The 16,052-nt window shown below is 36.0% G+C and overlaps 3 protein-coding genes across 5 annotated transcripts; 1 reads left to right on the top strand and 2 right to left on the bottom strand.

Annotated features, from left to right (window-relative positions):
- Nucleotides 1-830: 830 nt before the first annotated feature.
- On the bottom strand, nucleotides 831-15,566 carry LOC127841535 (uncharacterized). Its single transcript, XM_052370420.1, has 4 exons — nucleotides 15,257-15,566; nucleotides 14,202-14,348; nucleotides 13,851-13,916; nucleotides 831-1,373 (listed from the first exon to the last, which is right to left on the bottom strand). Exons 1-4 carry the CDS (start codon nucleotides 15,561-15,563, stop codon nucleotides 1,321-1,323), a joined length of 573 nt encoding a protein of 190 aa, XP_052226380.1. The 5' UTR covers nucleotides 15,564-15,566; the 3' UTR covers nucleotides 831-1,320.
- LOC127841536 (gastrula zinc finger protein XlCGF26.1-like) lies at nucleotides 2,023-4,896 on the top strand. 2 transcript variants are annotated; one of them, XM_052370422.1, is made up of 3 exons: nucleotides 2,023-2,113; nucleotides 2,922-3,068; nucleotides 3,604-4,896. In XM_052370422.1, exons 2-3 carry the CDS (start codon nucleotides 2,926-2,928, stop codon nucleotides 3,878-3,880), a joined length of 420 nt encoding a protein of 139 aa, XP_052226382.1. In that variant the 5' UTR covers nucleotides 2,023-2,113; nucleotides 2,922-2,925; the 3' UTR covers nucleotides 3,881-4,896. The 2 variants fall into 2 exon arrangements, with proteins under 2 accessions (XP_052226382.1, XP_052226381.1); XM_052370421.1 differs by lacking the exon at nucleotides 2,023-2,113 and having other exon boundaries at nucleotides 2,231-3,068.
- Nucleotides 5,595-13,718, bottom strand: LOC127841532 (uncharacterized). 2 transcript variants are annotated; one of them, XR_008031056.1, is made up of 3 exons: nucleotides 13,633-13,718; nucleotides 6,703-6,840; nucleotides 5,595-6,149 (listed from the first exon to the last, which is right to left on the bottom strand). XR_008031056.1 is itself a non-coding variant. In XM_052370402.1 (3 exons), exons 1-3 carry the CDS (start codon nucleotides 8,382-8,384, stop codon nucleotides 5,975-5,977), a joined length of 1,494 nt encoding a protein of 497 aa, XP_052226362.1. In that variant the 5' UTR covers nucleotides 8,385-8,472; the 3' UTR covers nucleotides 5,595-5,974. The 2 variants fall into 2 exon arrangements, 1 of the variants encoding a protein (XP_052226362.1); XM_052370402.1 differs by lacking the exon at nucleotides 13,633-13,718 and adding an exon at nucleotides 7,204-8,472.
- Nucleotides 15,567-16,052: the final 486 nt, after the last annotated feature.

The raw sequence follows: 16,052 nt of genomic DNA, 5'->3' as shown, positions 1-16,052 counted from the left end.
TTGTTTTATCTAGTGATTGAATTGATTCTTTTAACTTGTCATACTCCTGTTCTCTCTCGAACATTTTTCCTTCTAGATGCTCAATTCTATTAATGACCGACTTTAAAAGTTCATCTTTCATCTCTGTTATTAGGTCCTTCAATGTATCTCTAATTGAAGTGTCTCCTTTCATCATCACATTTTCCAGTTTCTTATTGACCCTGTTCATGCATCCATCTAGGCGTTCAAGCTTTGAGTTGATCTGTCGTGTTTGTTTAATTAAATCTTCTATATCTTTCGTTAGACCTTTCCTTTCTGGTTCTTCCATCTTCGTTTCTTTAATGCATGTACTTTCTATCTCCTTCTTCTTCTTCCTTTTTTGTTTCTGTGCAGCTGGCTGTTTTACTTCAGTTGTACTTGTCTCTAATTCACTTGTACTTGACGCTTCACTACGCTTTCTTTTAGAAGCTTCTTGATCTTTAGTGTTTGAGAACTGATTTGTATTGACACTTGACTTAGTGGGCCTATTATCACTCGTTTCAGTTGTAAATGACGCTTCTACTGCTTCATGTTTTGGTGTAGTTGCCATGCCTTGGTACCCTATTTATTTTGGACAGTATACATTTGAATTTTAAGCGCGGTGACCGTTCAGAAAGAAAATTTCCTAAATCTCATCAATGTCAAATAATTATGATTTAAAATGTTCTTGCAATTTAGATTGGTTGACTTACATGATGTTCTATCCCAAAATCCTTGACACTTCGATAAAAGAAACACTGTTTATTTCATATTTTATCCCTGCGCTTATTGTTTACATCTGCTCTCGAGGTTACACTACACTACCTTTAATGAAACTTTGATAGATAGTTAATCCCGACAATATCTATGCACATTTTGAATCTGGGTCAAGTGAAGTCACACGCTAGGTAACTAGTTGAAATCTCTGGAAAAACTTGGTTACCAACCAAATAGTAATGGTGCAATCTGTATTGAATATGGTCGCAAATTTGACAATGTCGAATCAATGTCGATTCCGGATTAGGGATCAGTTGCGTCAAACAATTGATCAAATCTTAGTCCATCGGTGTACAATAAAACTATGTGATTGCTTGAGTGCCATCGTAGTCCTTTTCTTGTAAGATTGATTCTATTCCCATAACATCTCATGTAGCAAATTGTATCTGATATAACATGGCTGAAAGTGTTTAACTTAGAATTGAAAACAATAGATTTTGTTGGAGCGACCACTTAATCAACTTCGTACATATGAAAGCATTGCCATTTCCTGTTGTTGATAAGTGTTGAACCTTAATTCCTCTTTGTCGTTTTGCATGCACTATATTAAGTTCTGATTGAAATTATATCCGTTAGACTCCTGGTTACCTCATACGTCTCTGCAAAAAATTGAAACATGCAATTCTTGCAGGTAGGGATTAAGGATCGCATATTTGCAACTTTATTGCGGTACAACATCAATCATAATCTTACTTAAGCAAATGATATACATATAAATATTCGATAGCTATTTGCTTTGTTTCTTTTATACATTTCACACTAAATAAACAACATCTTGAATATTGCCATCTGATTGGTGAGGCTAGTTAAACTTATTTAAATTACATATTTATAACAAAAACACGTAAAATACTTACAACACATGGCCGATATCGTCATAATCATCTACAATTAGGAATTAATATATATATATGTGTGTGTGTGAACAACCAGATACACAGACATAAAAACAGACATACATATTCCTTTTGGAGACTTCAGCGTGGGCGCCTAGCTACGATGCAGAATGAAGCAGACTTACTGTGAAATCCCAATCCCCCCAAAAAGATGGTTCATTCACAGTTATATACCCCTAACTTACCCCGCAACACTATAAATATATAGTATATACGCAAATATATATGGAAATATATATAACATAGTCTCTATAAGCCTTTATTTTATGCCGAAGCTTTCGACCTCACGGTCTTCATCAACGGCCATTTATTATTTTAACAATTTTTTTTATATATTTTTTATTTAAAAAAATGGATTATACACCGGGGATGAACAACTTTTGTCACGTGACCGCAAAAGTCAACGCCGGTTGCAGAAACAGATTGTAATCTTGTACATTAAGGTAAGTTTTTTTTTTTTTTCATATAATCAAAATTTCAGTTTTTAACAAGTGATAGCCTATGACACAGTATACTAAATAAACTTTTATTTGAAATGATTCCATTGCCTTTACTGTTTCCACTTTCCGAGAACACTTCGACACAAAATTCTGAAATGCATTGCAAACGCTGTTTGTTTATGTGGTGTTGATGATTTTCTTTCAACAATATTGGTTTAACGACTGAATTAGTATGATTTTACACTTCATTTTAATATATTTAATAAGATTCATGACAAAAATAGCGGTGCAAATTGAAAAATATCTTATTTTTTTGTTTTGTTTTGTTTTGCAAACGCAGGTTGGTATTTCTTGAGCAATAGGAAATGGCAAACGCAGGTTGCGAGAATATTCAAAGGATAATGAAACGCACACTGTACACATTTTTGAAAGTCTTCTAAAATATGATATGGTTACAAATACGAAAATATTAACTATTCAACACAATATATGACTACGGAACTTCAATTGAGGACATTTAAACAGAGCGGAAATATGCTTATCAACACATTAAGTACTGTTACAAGTATATTGAACCACAACGTGCGTTGCCTCCTTTAAGCGGACCTCGAATGACGCTAAACGCGCCAAAACTCACGAAAATCCCGTGCATTAGTAAACACGCATGTTTATTGAACTGTGACGAAAAGAATAGCAGATAGTGTGTCACATCCAATCACTTGCGTTTCATATCTCTTTTGGTGTAGTCTTTAAAACTTTATAAAAACATTTTAGAAATATATTTTAACAAAAAGTAATTCTTTCATTACAGAAACATGACGCTCGTGTGTGAAATCTGTGGAAAGACATTTAAATCGAAGTGGGGGTTAAAGCTTCATGATAAGCGCCACAGAGGGACTGGACGATTCGCCTGTTGTGGAAAAACATTTTACACAAAACAGGCGTTCAACAGACACAGGTTTGTATTTTTTTTGTTTTTAGTACAATGCTAGGTTCTGTCGGTTTAAAAATCAAGATACAATTCAACATAGGTCATTGCATTCTGAGCGAAAGTATGTTTTTATAACCTAGTTGCAAAGCACTATTTAAAATGTTTTGAATGGTGTTTTCGAAAGAAGCCGGCTTTAAAACACTTAACACATTATTACTAGTGTGGTGCATATTGGTGTGCTCATTATAGTATTTAGTTTTTAACGACCATAATTGTCCAGATAAATTTCAATGCAAATTGTCACTGAACAATTGGAATTTACACCGTATAAATCCAGAATGTACGCGTTCCGATACTTCACGTATGTAATTGGACCCTTAAACATATTATTTAATGCGTATTTTGGATTTTGAAATGCGTAAATACGCGTTAACGCGCCTTATCTGGAGCGCTTCTGACGACCATCATTTTGTTAAGTTCCACATTGTTATGGATAATATTCTGTGTGTATTTTTCTGTATTGAATAATAATTCAACAGTTCCATTTGTTTTTGTTATATAGATGCAGCATTCATGGTGTTGAAAAGCCGTTCCCCTGTGAACAATGCGGCAAAAAGTTTTCAACCAAAGATGACCTGAATCGTCACGTCCGGAGGGAGGTTGCTGCAAAGCAATTTACCTGCTCAATTTGCAATGCAACGCTCCGGGAGAAAATTGACCTTCAGGCCCACCTTGCCACCCACAATGGAGAGAAAAACTTTGCTTGTGATATGTGTGAAAAGAGGTACAGGCACCGCAGTAGTCTATCAAAGCACAGATCTGCAAAGCACCGGGCCTAGTCATCTGTTGCATGACGATGATAAGACCAAGAATTATTTTTAATTCTTACCAATGTGCCGTGGTTATTTTCTTAATTATTGAAAATACAGACTGTCATACAATAATATATAGTATTACGCGTGTTTTTGCGTCTTAAACATTGTGTTTCATATCGTTTATCTTGTGTTGTTTTGTTTGATATTCCTGTTTTTAATAAGATTATTGTTGTAATATTTATCATTCTAATTTAAAATGATTATGATAATGGTTGATCTCATACAAATTATTGTGTTCATTATTGCTCATCTGTGATTACTGTTGATCTCAGCCCATGAATTGTGATTTATATTGATTATCTGTGATTATTGTTGATCTTATCAAAATAATTGTAATTTATGTTGATTATCTGTGAATTTTTTATCTTAACCTATTAATAGTGATTTATATTATCTGTGATTATTGTTGATCTTATCAAAATCATTGTGATTTATGTTGATTATCTGTGATTATTGTTGATCTCAACCGATTAATTGTGATTTATATAACCAGTGATTATTGTTGATCTTTTCAAAATCATTGTAATTTATGTTGATTATCTGTGATTATTGTTGATCTTTTCGAAATCATTGTAATTTATGTTGATTATCTGTGATTATTGTTGATCTTTTCAAAATCATTGTAATCTATGTTGATTATCTGTGATTATTGTTGATCTTTTCAAAATCATTGTAATTAATGTTGATTATCTGTGATTATTGTTGATCTTTTCAAAATCATTGTAATTTATGTTGATTATCTGTGATTATTGTTGATCTCACCATATCCGCTGGAATATACATTTGAGCCGCGCTCTGTGAAAAGGGGGTTTAATGCATGTGCGTAAAGTGCAGTCCACATAGGCTAATCAGGGACGGCACTTTCCGCTTTTATGATATGTTTTGTTAAAAGAAAGTCTCTTCTGAGCAAAAATCGAGTTTATCGGAAAGGTTTGTCCCTAATTAGCCTGTACGGAATGCACAGGCTAATATGTGACGACACCTTAAGCACATGCATTAAACCCCCTTTTCACAGAGCGAGACTCATTTGCAATCTGCGATTTTTGTTTATCTATTTCGAATCAATATGATTAAAATATATTTTTGGTGAGTTAGCTTTTTGTCTCATTGGAATCATTGTGCGAATTGTCAACAATTACATGTAAATCTGTAATTCCTTCTCAAGTTGCACATAGGCCAGTTTAATGTTTTGCGTATAAGCTATTATTGCGATACGGGATATTCTTTGCAGCAATAAAACAATTAATCTGCATATGTTTGGTTCGTTTTGTTGTTAAAGACACTGATCTTGTTTGCGTTCAACCGCTGGGTTTTTCAATGTTTTTCACAGTATAGTTAGACTTATCTCGGTGAAGTGTACTTTGTCATGGATGTAGTATGCCTTCAGCTTTATTTTAAGTATTATCTCCAACAATCATATTGTAAGATTGTCAGGATTCTCACGTTACACATAAAGACATTATATTGTATGACCAATATGAAGACACTAGTGATTTGCAAGGCGCCCATGTAAAGGTCAATAGTTATTATTATATTTAAAGTTTCGGATCAAAAGATAATGGTATACACCTAAAATGAAAACTATGTCTTGCAGAATAAGAGGAATCGATTGTTTTATTTGCTTCATGATACCTCTCTCCTTATAGGTCCACATTATTTATCATTATGCAACTAAAAGAAAGATACCTTTTTTTTAATTAACAAGATACAAGATACATGGCATTTTTTAGAAACTGTAATTTTAAAACTTGAAACAAATAACAGCAAACAAAATAAAGTTAGATCCAATATGTCTGTTGTTGTTTCAAATCCCCCAAAAAGGTTGAATATACCGGTAGGCCTCGTTAAATGAAGCATCCCACAGCGTCAATATAGGCAGCATATTATACGGCCCCAATATTGGTAGCTCCTCAATGCATAAACATAGAAAGAGCAACACAAAATCAAATTCAGTAGCATTACACGGAATCAATATAGGTAACGTTGGTTAACGAATATCAAAAATGACAGCTGTCTTTTAAAGAACTACAAACTGTCGTATGATATTATGATTTCCTTTTACGGGTCAATGTCAATTCCCATTTTTGATGTTAGAAGCATTTTGCTGTCATTTCGTCTTGCCCTCTCCCATCGGACACCCAACGTTCCCTTCTGGAGAGCGTTTCTGCTTGTTGACACGGTGTCAAATTTTCGTTTAGGTTCCTTCCGTTTTGGAATGTCAAATTCGTGGTCCCTGAAACATGATATTTGTTATCGAAAACTATTTATTTTACAACATTTACCATCTTATTTACTGAGAGCGAGTTTTTCAGCTTGACATCATCCGAAGCAAAGACAATAAAATGTAATCACATTTTATGTCGAATCATGAATTATTAACAGTACTGAGTATCATTTTCAGGCAATTATGACCCCTGTACTCGTCGACGGTTCGAACCCGTGTCCTAGACTCTTAGTGAATACATGAAATTGATCTTCTTCAACTTGGCAATTAACCTTTTTGACGACAGATGCAAATTAATCCTGTTGAATATTACGTATTGATAAGTTTATATAACGAATTTCACATTTTAGGAAACATCTGCATTAGACACATATAATCCTCTTCATTACAATGCATTTTCTGAGCACGTGCCTCAGTGTACAAAGCATACCTTTAAAATAAAATAAATGTTGACTGTCTCCTGGCAATTAAATAATGATTCATTTTAAAAAGACTTTTGTTGTAGACATCTCTAAACCTAAAACATTTTTAAATAATTTTAAATCACAGGATCTTGGCTTACTTTAATCTTATTTTTCGAATGATGTCATTCTGCTGTTGCGTATTGCATCCGTCACTGTTGGTCGGCTGTGCAGTGCTGCTCTCAGTTGATCCAGTCAAGCCATACACATGGGAGCGACTAGTACGGTAAAAAAACTTCCTGAAATCATAAAATTTGATTTAGATTATTTTCTGAAAGCCAATGTGAACACAATCGGTTTGAATTATATCATACCTATATATTTTGGTATGCAATGTAAACGATATTCTTCAAATACCTGATTATTGATTGTAACAATTACCTACTTATTTGGTAAATTATTATATAGAATGGTGGTACGGTAGTCGAGTGGTAACACAATGGTCTACGAATTCAGTGGTCTGGTCCCGGTTCGATCCCTGGCCGGGGCAATCGAAATTTCAAAAATGGCAATAGTATTTCCAACCCAACTAGAGATGTACTGGTAAGAAACCACATACACATACTTATCTAGTCATTAAATGTTTTCAAATATAAACTTACCTGTCTGGGTCTTGACGCATATGCAGCTGCTCTGTTGCTGTTCCAATGAAACGTCCAAACTCGGCAGCAGAAACAGTGCCGCATCCGGTCTTGTCATGGAGAACAAGTTCAGAGAAAAATGTTTCTCCAATTAGACTACTAAACGCACTAACGTTGTAACAGCCTCCATGGCAAAGTTCGTACAGCATGGTTTTGGCATCGATATGTGACAGTAGTGCCTCCCAGAGCTGTATTGGCCATCCTGCAACGTTCATTGTTGGTGGTGGAAATTTGCAGAACTCAACATGAGACAAGAGACGTTTTCGAAGACTCTCTCTCATTCTGAACCTTTCAAGCGCCGGGATTCCCGAACAGTCCTCTGCCTCCCACCACATTCGAATGTCTCTGCATAAATCTGCTGATTCGATCTCCCCCATTTGACGCATTTCTGATTCAACTTTGTCTGAGAAGTGGGTTGCAGCCATCGCAGATGACATAGGATCTGTAATGTCATCCACCATGATTGGAGTCAGCAATGTTTTCCCCGTTCTTGCAACTCTTTTCCAAGCACTATTGCTTAACCCATCAAGACCACCTTTACAACATTTCCTTCTTGTTCGTGTAAGCAAATGTGTGGCATCGATACACTTCACTTCCAGCTGATTTCTGGCTGTACTGAACTCTGGGTGGTAGAACCATTCTCTAGAAATGCCAGTCTCATTAATACTAATTTTGTCCAAAACTGGAGCTTCAGATTTCCACTTGATATACTGATCGTTCCAAATGATCTCTGCGTAAGCACAGTTTAATGCTTGCTTTGAAACTTTAGTTGTTAGTACTTTGACTGCTAAATCACGCAATGATTTGGTGTGATACTGTTTTTTCGAAGACCTTTTCGAAGATCCTTTTTCCGTTTCAGGCTTTGATAGTCCAAGCATTCCTGAAAGTTCTTCTAATTTGCGAGTTTTAGTTGCCGTTTCGTTCAGTGTCAAGTTTCGCGTCTTTCTAAAGTACCTTACAAGAACTTTAAGCTCTACATCTCGCATGCATTTAAGTTTCATTGACATAGACATACTTTCTTTAATGTGATCTTCTTCTTTGTCATCCCATTGACCTTTGTTGTTGCTTGCTTTGTCTGACTTTAATAAAGCAAGTAAGCAACGTGCATCTTTGTCGGTGACACTATATGGAGTTGTCAACATTTCATTCTCTACTACGTCTTCTTCCGTTGAGTTTGTTTGTATGTCCGAGTTATCTCTAACATCAATACATGCATTTGAATCTTCTCGAATTTCGTGTGTCCCTCCAATTGTATTTTCTTTTGTTGAAGGTTTGTTTCTTTCAAGTTTTATTTTTGGCACATCCGTTATGTAATTGCTCACAATTATTCGTTTGAACTTGTCATTTTGTGCGACAAACCAAGTTGGACAGGTATTGATTTCTCGAAACTTAGTGATTATTGTCTGTTTTCGCATTTGCTCAACTTCTCGCCATACATCTTTCTGGAGTTGAAGTATTGTCAGAGGCTTATTGTCGATTGTTCTAGTAACAATATTGTGCCACTGGCCATCAAAGGATTGACATGGAATGTGTATACCAGCTGCATGACACTTCATATGTACTCCCTCTGATATTTGTCTCATTGTCTGTGTGTCGAGACTGTAACCCTTTGTTAACCACGCAACTGGAACATTATACCTTGTGTTTTTATCCCAACTTCTATTTAGGTCAGAACAAATAAACACAATCGATTCTGATGCCTTTTCTCTTTTAAGTTCATATCTTCTGGCGTGAAAGTCTTGTACTGATTCTAAAAGGCAAGTCATATCATATACAGTTCTTTCTTGGTCAGAGCATGTTTTAGGGTTTCCAACAAATGCAGATGGAAAGAGTCCAATCAATGGTATTGTCTTGCAACATGTATGCATTTCTTCTTTGAGAAGTTTTATTTGATCCGGCAACCTAGTTGGCATCTCTATCTTGGAACCACCAAATAATGAATTTGCGAGCTGCATCGCCTTAGCAAACAAAGATTTATTCCTGTCAACGATAAAGACAGAGGTAAATGTGTCGGTCCAGGACAAGTATATAAGTTTTCCGACATCAAGTGCCTCAATTTCAGATAAACATTGCAGCAGGTATCTTTCTGGGAACTCATAATGTACGTCACGTATTGGGCATTTTATTTCGACTGCATATTCTGAACTTTTCATCGATACGTCTCGTCGCAGACTTCCGTCTGGTGAAACAACTAAAAATGGGTTTAGACATTCGTCATGCACCACGACACAGCCTTCTTCACAGTAAACTAAATCAGGCAAAACGACAGGCAAAATCTTGCCAACAAGTGTTGCTACGGCATTGATTTCATTATCTTGACCATGCTTCATTGCATTAGCTATGTATTCAGATGGTGTTTTGCTGGGGACGCCACAGAACTGACCTTCAAAATAGTCTTTCTGATTTTTCAGACCATCAAACCCAAGCCCTTTGTACAGTGTGCTGCCGGTAATCTTGGCTGATGCACGCAATTCAAACCACCTTTCAGTTCTCTGCTTGATTAATCTTGTACTGTAGTTTTCGTCCACATTTTGAAGTTCATCAATAGCATAAAATGCACTGTTGTTTTCTAAGCTAACGTTCCTATCATCCACAAACAATTTTCCATTGAGTGAAGCCACACACACGCATATTTCTCGAATAACTTTCTCAGATTTCCCAACAAACGTGTCAATGTCATAGATGTATGCAATAATGGCACTTATCGCATAACCAAACTTCCCATTTCTCCAGTTAGTTTCATCACTTCGTTCCATCAACTTATCTTTGGCATACTCTTTTTTCCTTTTTATTTGCTCCATCTCATGTTTTCCTGTTGACACAGTTTTAAGCATATTCAAGAGAAAATGCTTGAGTTGTGCTTTCAGCTCATCTGGCAACCTTTTTAAAGGAACTTTCTTGTCAAATTGACTCCGGATTTGTGAGGATAATACACTTAAGTCTTCAGTAGTCTGCTGCAAAATTGATCTTTTTTCCATTAGTGTTGGTCCGTTTTCAAATCCAATTAGATCAACGTCGCCAAATTGTTGTGTTAAACCTTGTTTGAGTTTTTTGCCATCGAATGTAAGACAAAATGACATGTGACCTGCATTCTGTTCGAGCAATGAAATTACATCATCGTAAATCCCAGGGTCACGTTGGCTGTCACACTTAAAACGATCAAAAGAACGAAGCACTTTGATATCTGGAACAGCAAAGTTTATCTTTGAAGTTTTTGGACTATATTTACTTTTCTCAGAAATACCCAGCGAATATTCAGACTGGTTTTTGAATCCAGCCATAAAATTTACAAATCGACAACCAAACAAACGCCACCCTATTTTCCAAAACAGTTTTGTGTCCTCACTGTATCGCATATGTGTTGTATTTGATGTATCAAACCATCGCACTACATCGGACCACAACAGTAAAGCAATATTATCAAGTGGAAATAAATCCATCACAATCAGTTTGAAGAAAGTTAACAGTGTTAAATGAAGTTTTGAATGTAATGATAACTTTTCAACAACAACGTCCACCATTTCCTTTAATTCTTTTGCGATGTTATTTGCTATATTAGGGTTGGTAAGTATATTTGATGCATAATCATTTTCCGTTTGTGTGCAATTTTCAACGGTAACATTCTGTGTTTGTGTTGCACTGCACTTATTGTTGTTCTCCTCTTTGTCAAAAATATCATTCATTGGATTTGGCGCGTTGTCACTTTGAATTTGAGAGTTCATATCAATAACCCAGTTAGTATCGCGATTATCATTGTCTTTAAATAGTTCTCGGTGCGATTTTCGTTTTGCTTTATACAAAGGAGATCGAAAGGGTTGCTGAATTGGAGACTTCATTGGTGTTAATTTTCGTTTCATTGCTGTTCGAAAAGGCGAGGTTGTTGGCGGTAGGAATTCAGAAGTGTGATGCAATCCAGTCCTTCGTTTGGTCCGCCCGAGGTGAGACTTTTTTCGTGTCATTCTGAAAAGGAAAATGATATCATAGGAATAAGTACAACATTCAAAATTGAAACAAAATGGTATTCAATATTCAATCAACCGGCGTATACCACTATCTTTTACGGAATCCGGATAGTGCCATCTATAATCTCGCCCTTCTTTCATCAAGGGGGACACACGAAGCGATACACGATATTTTGCGCGACAGTCGCGGCGACGCACGATATTTTGCGCGATACACGGAGCGACGAGCGAGAATGTACCAGGAAATATCGCCCTTGTGTAGGTAGCCCAAAAGGCGATATATCGTGTTAAATATATCGTGCGTCGCCGCGACTGTCGCGCAAAATATCGTGCGTCGCCGCGACTGTCCCGCAAAATATCGTGTATCGCTTCGTGTGTCGTGTCTCGCGTTCAAAGGACCACGCACGAAACACGAAGCGACGCACGATATTTTGCGCGACAGTCGCGGCGACACGCGATATTTGTACTGTTCAAGTTTCGCTATAATCATATCGCCTGTCGACTGTCGCGTTTTCAAAAAATCAGGGGAGACAAAAAGGGGCTATTTTTACTGCATTCATAATCCGAATGTCAATTTCAAATGCTTCGATTGGTTTTATTGCTCGTTTGTGTTTTCTAATTGCATAACAGTGCTTTCGAAACATTGATTTGGCGTGTTATTATTCTGATTTTATTTTTGGTTTTACAAATGGGCAACATTATTTGTGTTTTCAATTTATTCATTAAGAGAAATAAGATAACATTGGTTGTTATATTTATCCTCATCTGATGATGCGGATGGAATTAAATTATGTTCATATATTGTAATAAGTAGGTATGTCTCTTTTTATCATGGTTAGGTTAAAACAAACAAGCAAGTAAGTTTATCTGGACGAAGCGGGTACAGATTTTTTATTCGAATGAGTGGTGTTGCTCTCAGTAATTTTAATCAGGCTGACAATATATGAATGTGCTAATTAATATTAAGAATGGGTTTTAATATTCTCAAACTTTTTAGACTCGGAAAATTGGGCGTCGCTCTGCGAAAAATGGGTTTAATGCATGTGTGTAAAGTGTTGTCTCAGATTAGCCTGTGTAGTCCGCACAGGCTTATCAGGGACGACTCGTGCCGCTTGTATGATTCTTTTCGTTTCAGAAGTCTCTTCTTAGAAGAACGCCCAGTTTAGACGGAAAGTGGCGTACCTGATTAGCCTGTGCGGACTGCAAATGCTAATATGGGACAACACTTAACGCACATGCTTTCAACCCCCTTTTCACAGAGCGAGGCTCAGTTCAATTTTGCTATTATATTAAATTTATACTGGTACGTTGCTAACGGAGACGCCGTGCTACAACCTGTAACTCGAGCCCATTGTCGTAAAGTGTCTCAACATTCAGGTGTTCAATACGTTTTCCCAAACACCGTATATTTTGTTTTTATTAACTTTCAACATTTTAGTAAAATGCTCGTGTGCCGAAAATATAGTATTATGAATTGCGGAACAGTAGCAACACTGTAGAGATGATTCTCACAGTTCTTCTATAAATTGTTCCCTCAATCTTCACAGCTGAGCAAAACATATGCATACAATTGTGTTCATTCAAATTGCATTCTTTAACTACCAAATCTTAATATTAAGATAATATTTAATATTAAATATATTTGGACAACTAACAAAACAGCATGAGAAAAATAACATTCCGACAAATTATTTTTCAATTCTTTTGAGATCTTCATTTTACAATACTCCGCTCCGAATCGCGATTTATTTTATGATGATAATGGCGATGAAGATGGAGATGATGATGATGAAGATGTTGATGATGATTTGATTTGAACAGTACATATCGAGTATCGCTTCGTGTGTCGTGTGTCGCGGTCTGAAATTAGACCGCGTTACACGAAATTCGGATAATATGGGCGATATTTGAATAATAAAATATCGCGCGTCGCCGCGACTGTCGCGCAAAATATCGTGTATCGCTTCGTGTGTCGTGTGTCGCCCTTGATGAAAGAAGGGCAAGAATATAGATGTCACTATCCGGATTCCGTAATCTTAACCAACCTGCGTTTGCCATAATCCAGCTTCAGCAAACTGCGTTTGCTCAACCAACCCGCGTTTGTAAATTTTTGAAATAGCAAGAACTGCCCAAATTAAATATAACAACAACAACTTATATCGCAAATACAATAAATCATCAAAAATTAAGCATCGTGTGCTCTCATTTTTCTAGAAATATGATTTATTCGTGAATGGAAAGTAAAAAAATATAAAATCAAACTGCGTTTGCATCGAAAATCTAAAGTTTGTGTCGAAGTGTTCTTAAAAACTGCAAAGCTTCGAAACAAGTGCAATGCGTCTTAATATGCGAAAAGGTATGAAGCATGTCATAAGCTTTGTATTGTCCAGAAATTTTAACATATTCTCTATAAAAAGATGAAAATTACCTGACGGAGCGGGATTCCTGATGTAATTCAACAACCTGCGTTGACTTTTGTGGTCACGTGACAAAAGTTGTTCATCCCCGGTGTTATAGCATAGTGATAACAATGAATGATTTCTTGAATTAAATAGAGTTTCTTGACAATATAAAATATTCCATATAAAATGTGATATATATTGCAAACATTGAGTATTTTAGAAACAACAATGCTTGTTTACTCACCTTCGGGTTGAACGTGTACATCGTTCGGATATGAGAATGAACTTGTGTTATTATGCGAGTTTATATCTGAAATAATACACATAAATGTGTCGTTTAACTTTAAATCGTTAAAGTTAATGTCAAGTAATGTCAACAATAATATCAGGCCCGTCTACATTAGTCGCTTTAAGGTTTGAATGTCTGATAGAATTACTTTTACTATTAGAGCTTGTATTTTTTCAATATTGACGGATTTAAATGTTCACTTATACTTGGAGAGTCACATTCAAACCAACGCCTGTGTGCCGCTTTAAATTCATATGTGGGATTATTATTTTGTCAGTGAATCAATAAAACGCACCTAACGCTTACCTTTCGAGATTATACATGAGCTTGTCGGGACCATAACTATTATAGATGCAATGACAACCCCAGCGATCAAGGCACCGATCACCGTCCCCGTAACTGGTGGGTCGAATGTACAGCGCCTTTGTTTATCGAGGCAACCATCATGTCTACCTATATGTAATGTTAATTAAAGAACCATAATCTGATTAAACATGTGTTACTTCATACAGATAATAGGGTGTTTATATATATAATATGTACGTCTATGTATACCTTTGTTAATGTCATATTTCGAAATAAAGTGTATAACAGTTACAATAAGTTTTGCACATCAATAGCAAAATTAGAAAGTAATTAACCCCGGACCGTTTTATATTTCACATGTTTATTGTATGACTGTTTTATGTTTGGGCCTGTGTGTGCTTTTATTATAATTTCGTCCAATGTTTTAATGTTGGGCATTTGGTCACCTGCCACGAAAAAGGACGTCCTAGAAATAACAGTTCACAGATTCCATGGTAGTTATTTATATATATATATATTGGATGTTAATGTAATTCGATACCTTTCTCATATCAAAAGAGATGCCTTTATTGTGTAGTTGTTTACACATGTTTACAGATTGAATGTATATTTGTGAGAGATGTGCTCGGAAATTGAGCTTGATCTTTTTTAACTAAATTGTCTCTTACCGTGTTTTTTTTCAATGACTATTGTTGTTTACGTTGTTTTTAAAATAGTGTTCTATGGAAAAATAAAAGCCCTTAGTTACCGCATTAAAAGACAAAAAAGACAAAAATAAAATGAACCGTGCAATATGAAAAGGGGGTTTAATGCATGTGCGTTAAGTGTCGTCCCATATAAGCCTGTGTAGTCTGCACAGGCTAATCTGGCATGACACATTTCGTTTGAATGATGTTTTTTGTTAAAAGAAAGTCTCTTCTTAGCAAGAATCAAGTTTAGGCGGAGATTGTCGTTCTTGTAATCTGTAAAGAAACTTTACGCACATGCATTATATTCCTTTTTGACAGAGCATGGCCCAAATATATCATCACGTTACTAAATGAAAAAAGAATCACCTTGTAATTTGAGCCTATATCCAATACTTTCTGTACTCATTCCACTTCCCTCTTCGATCGCAATGCATGTGAATGTATGTTTTGTATCCATTATTTTCGCGTCTGAAATTGCCAAGTGTCCAGACGCTACTCTCTTGTGTAGTGAGAACCTGCTTACTGCAGTAATGTTAGCATCATCTCGTTTCCATTCATAGAGCATCGTCAGATTATGATTCTCGGGAAATGTCGACGAATGGCTTTCACATCTCAAGACCACCGTCTCACCTTCAGACGAATTGCCTGGATATTGTTTTATTGTTGGTTGCATTGGATCCCCTAAAACATGCAATATGGGGAAAATAATAATGCAAGTGCAGTGCTATTGTCCTAATTTCGTTTTCTGCCGGTATGGCGATTATGCTATGCAACCTCTTTTTGATTCGACTTCCACTCTATTTGTTCACACCTAACAACTGGCGCAAACTTTACACCATTTGGACACATATATTAGACAAAACAGCGGATGAGTTCATTACTTTACTATTTCTAAAATATATTTCCTCTATATGGGGTTGTATCGTTCCGAACGCGGTTGGAGTATAAAAATGAAAACTAATGAAAACACTCGAATATTTAACACTATTTAACTTACCATACAAATATACAAAAACACAATGACGATCTGTTACATTTGCCACAAATGTATACATGCCCACCATTCTATACGACATCGGAAATAGCTTGATATTATACACCCCTGCGTACAGATTCGAACTTGAGTCTACAGTGCAATTTTCTATCCAGTGTGTAGGGAAGA

The sequence above is a fragment of the Dreissena polymorpha genome, chromosome 8 (genome assembly GCF_020536995.1).
Source record: "Dreissena polymorpha isolate Duluth1 chromosome 8, UMN_Dpol_1.0, whole genome shotgun sequence".
Classification (NCBI taxonomy): domain Eukaryota; kingdom Metazoa; phylum Mollusca; class Bivalvia; order Myida; family Dreissenidae; genus Dreissena; species Dreissena polymorpha.
The sequence above is the reverse complement of the archived record's forward strand: the minus strand, read 5'-3'. Positions and strand labels throughout refer to the sequence as shown.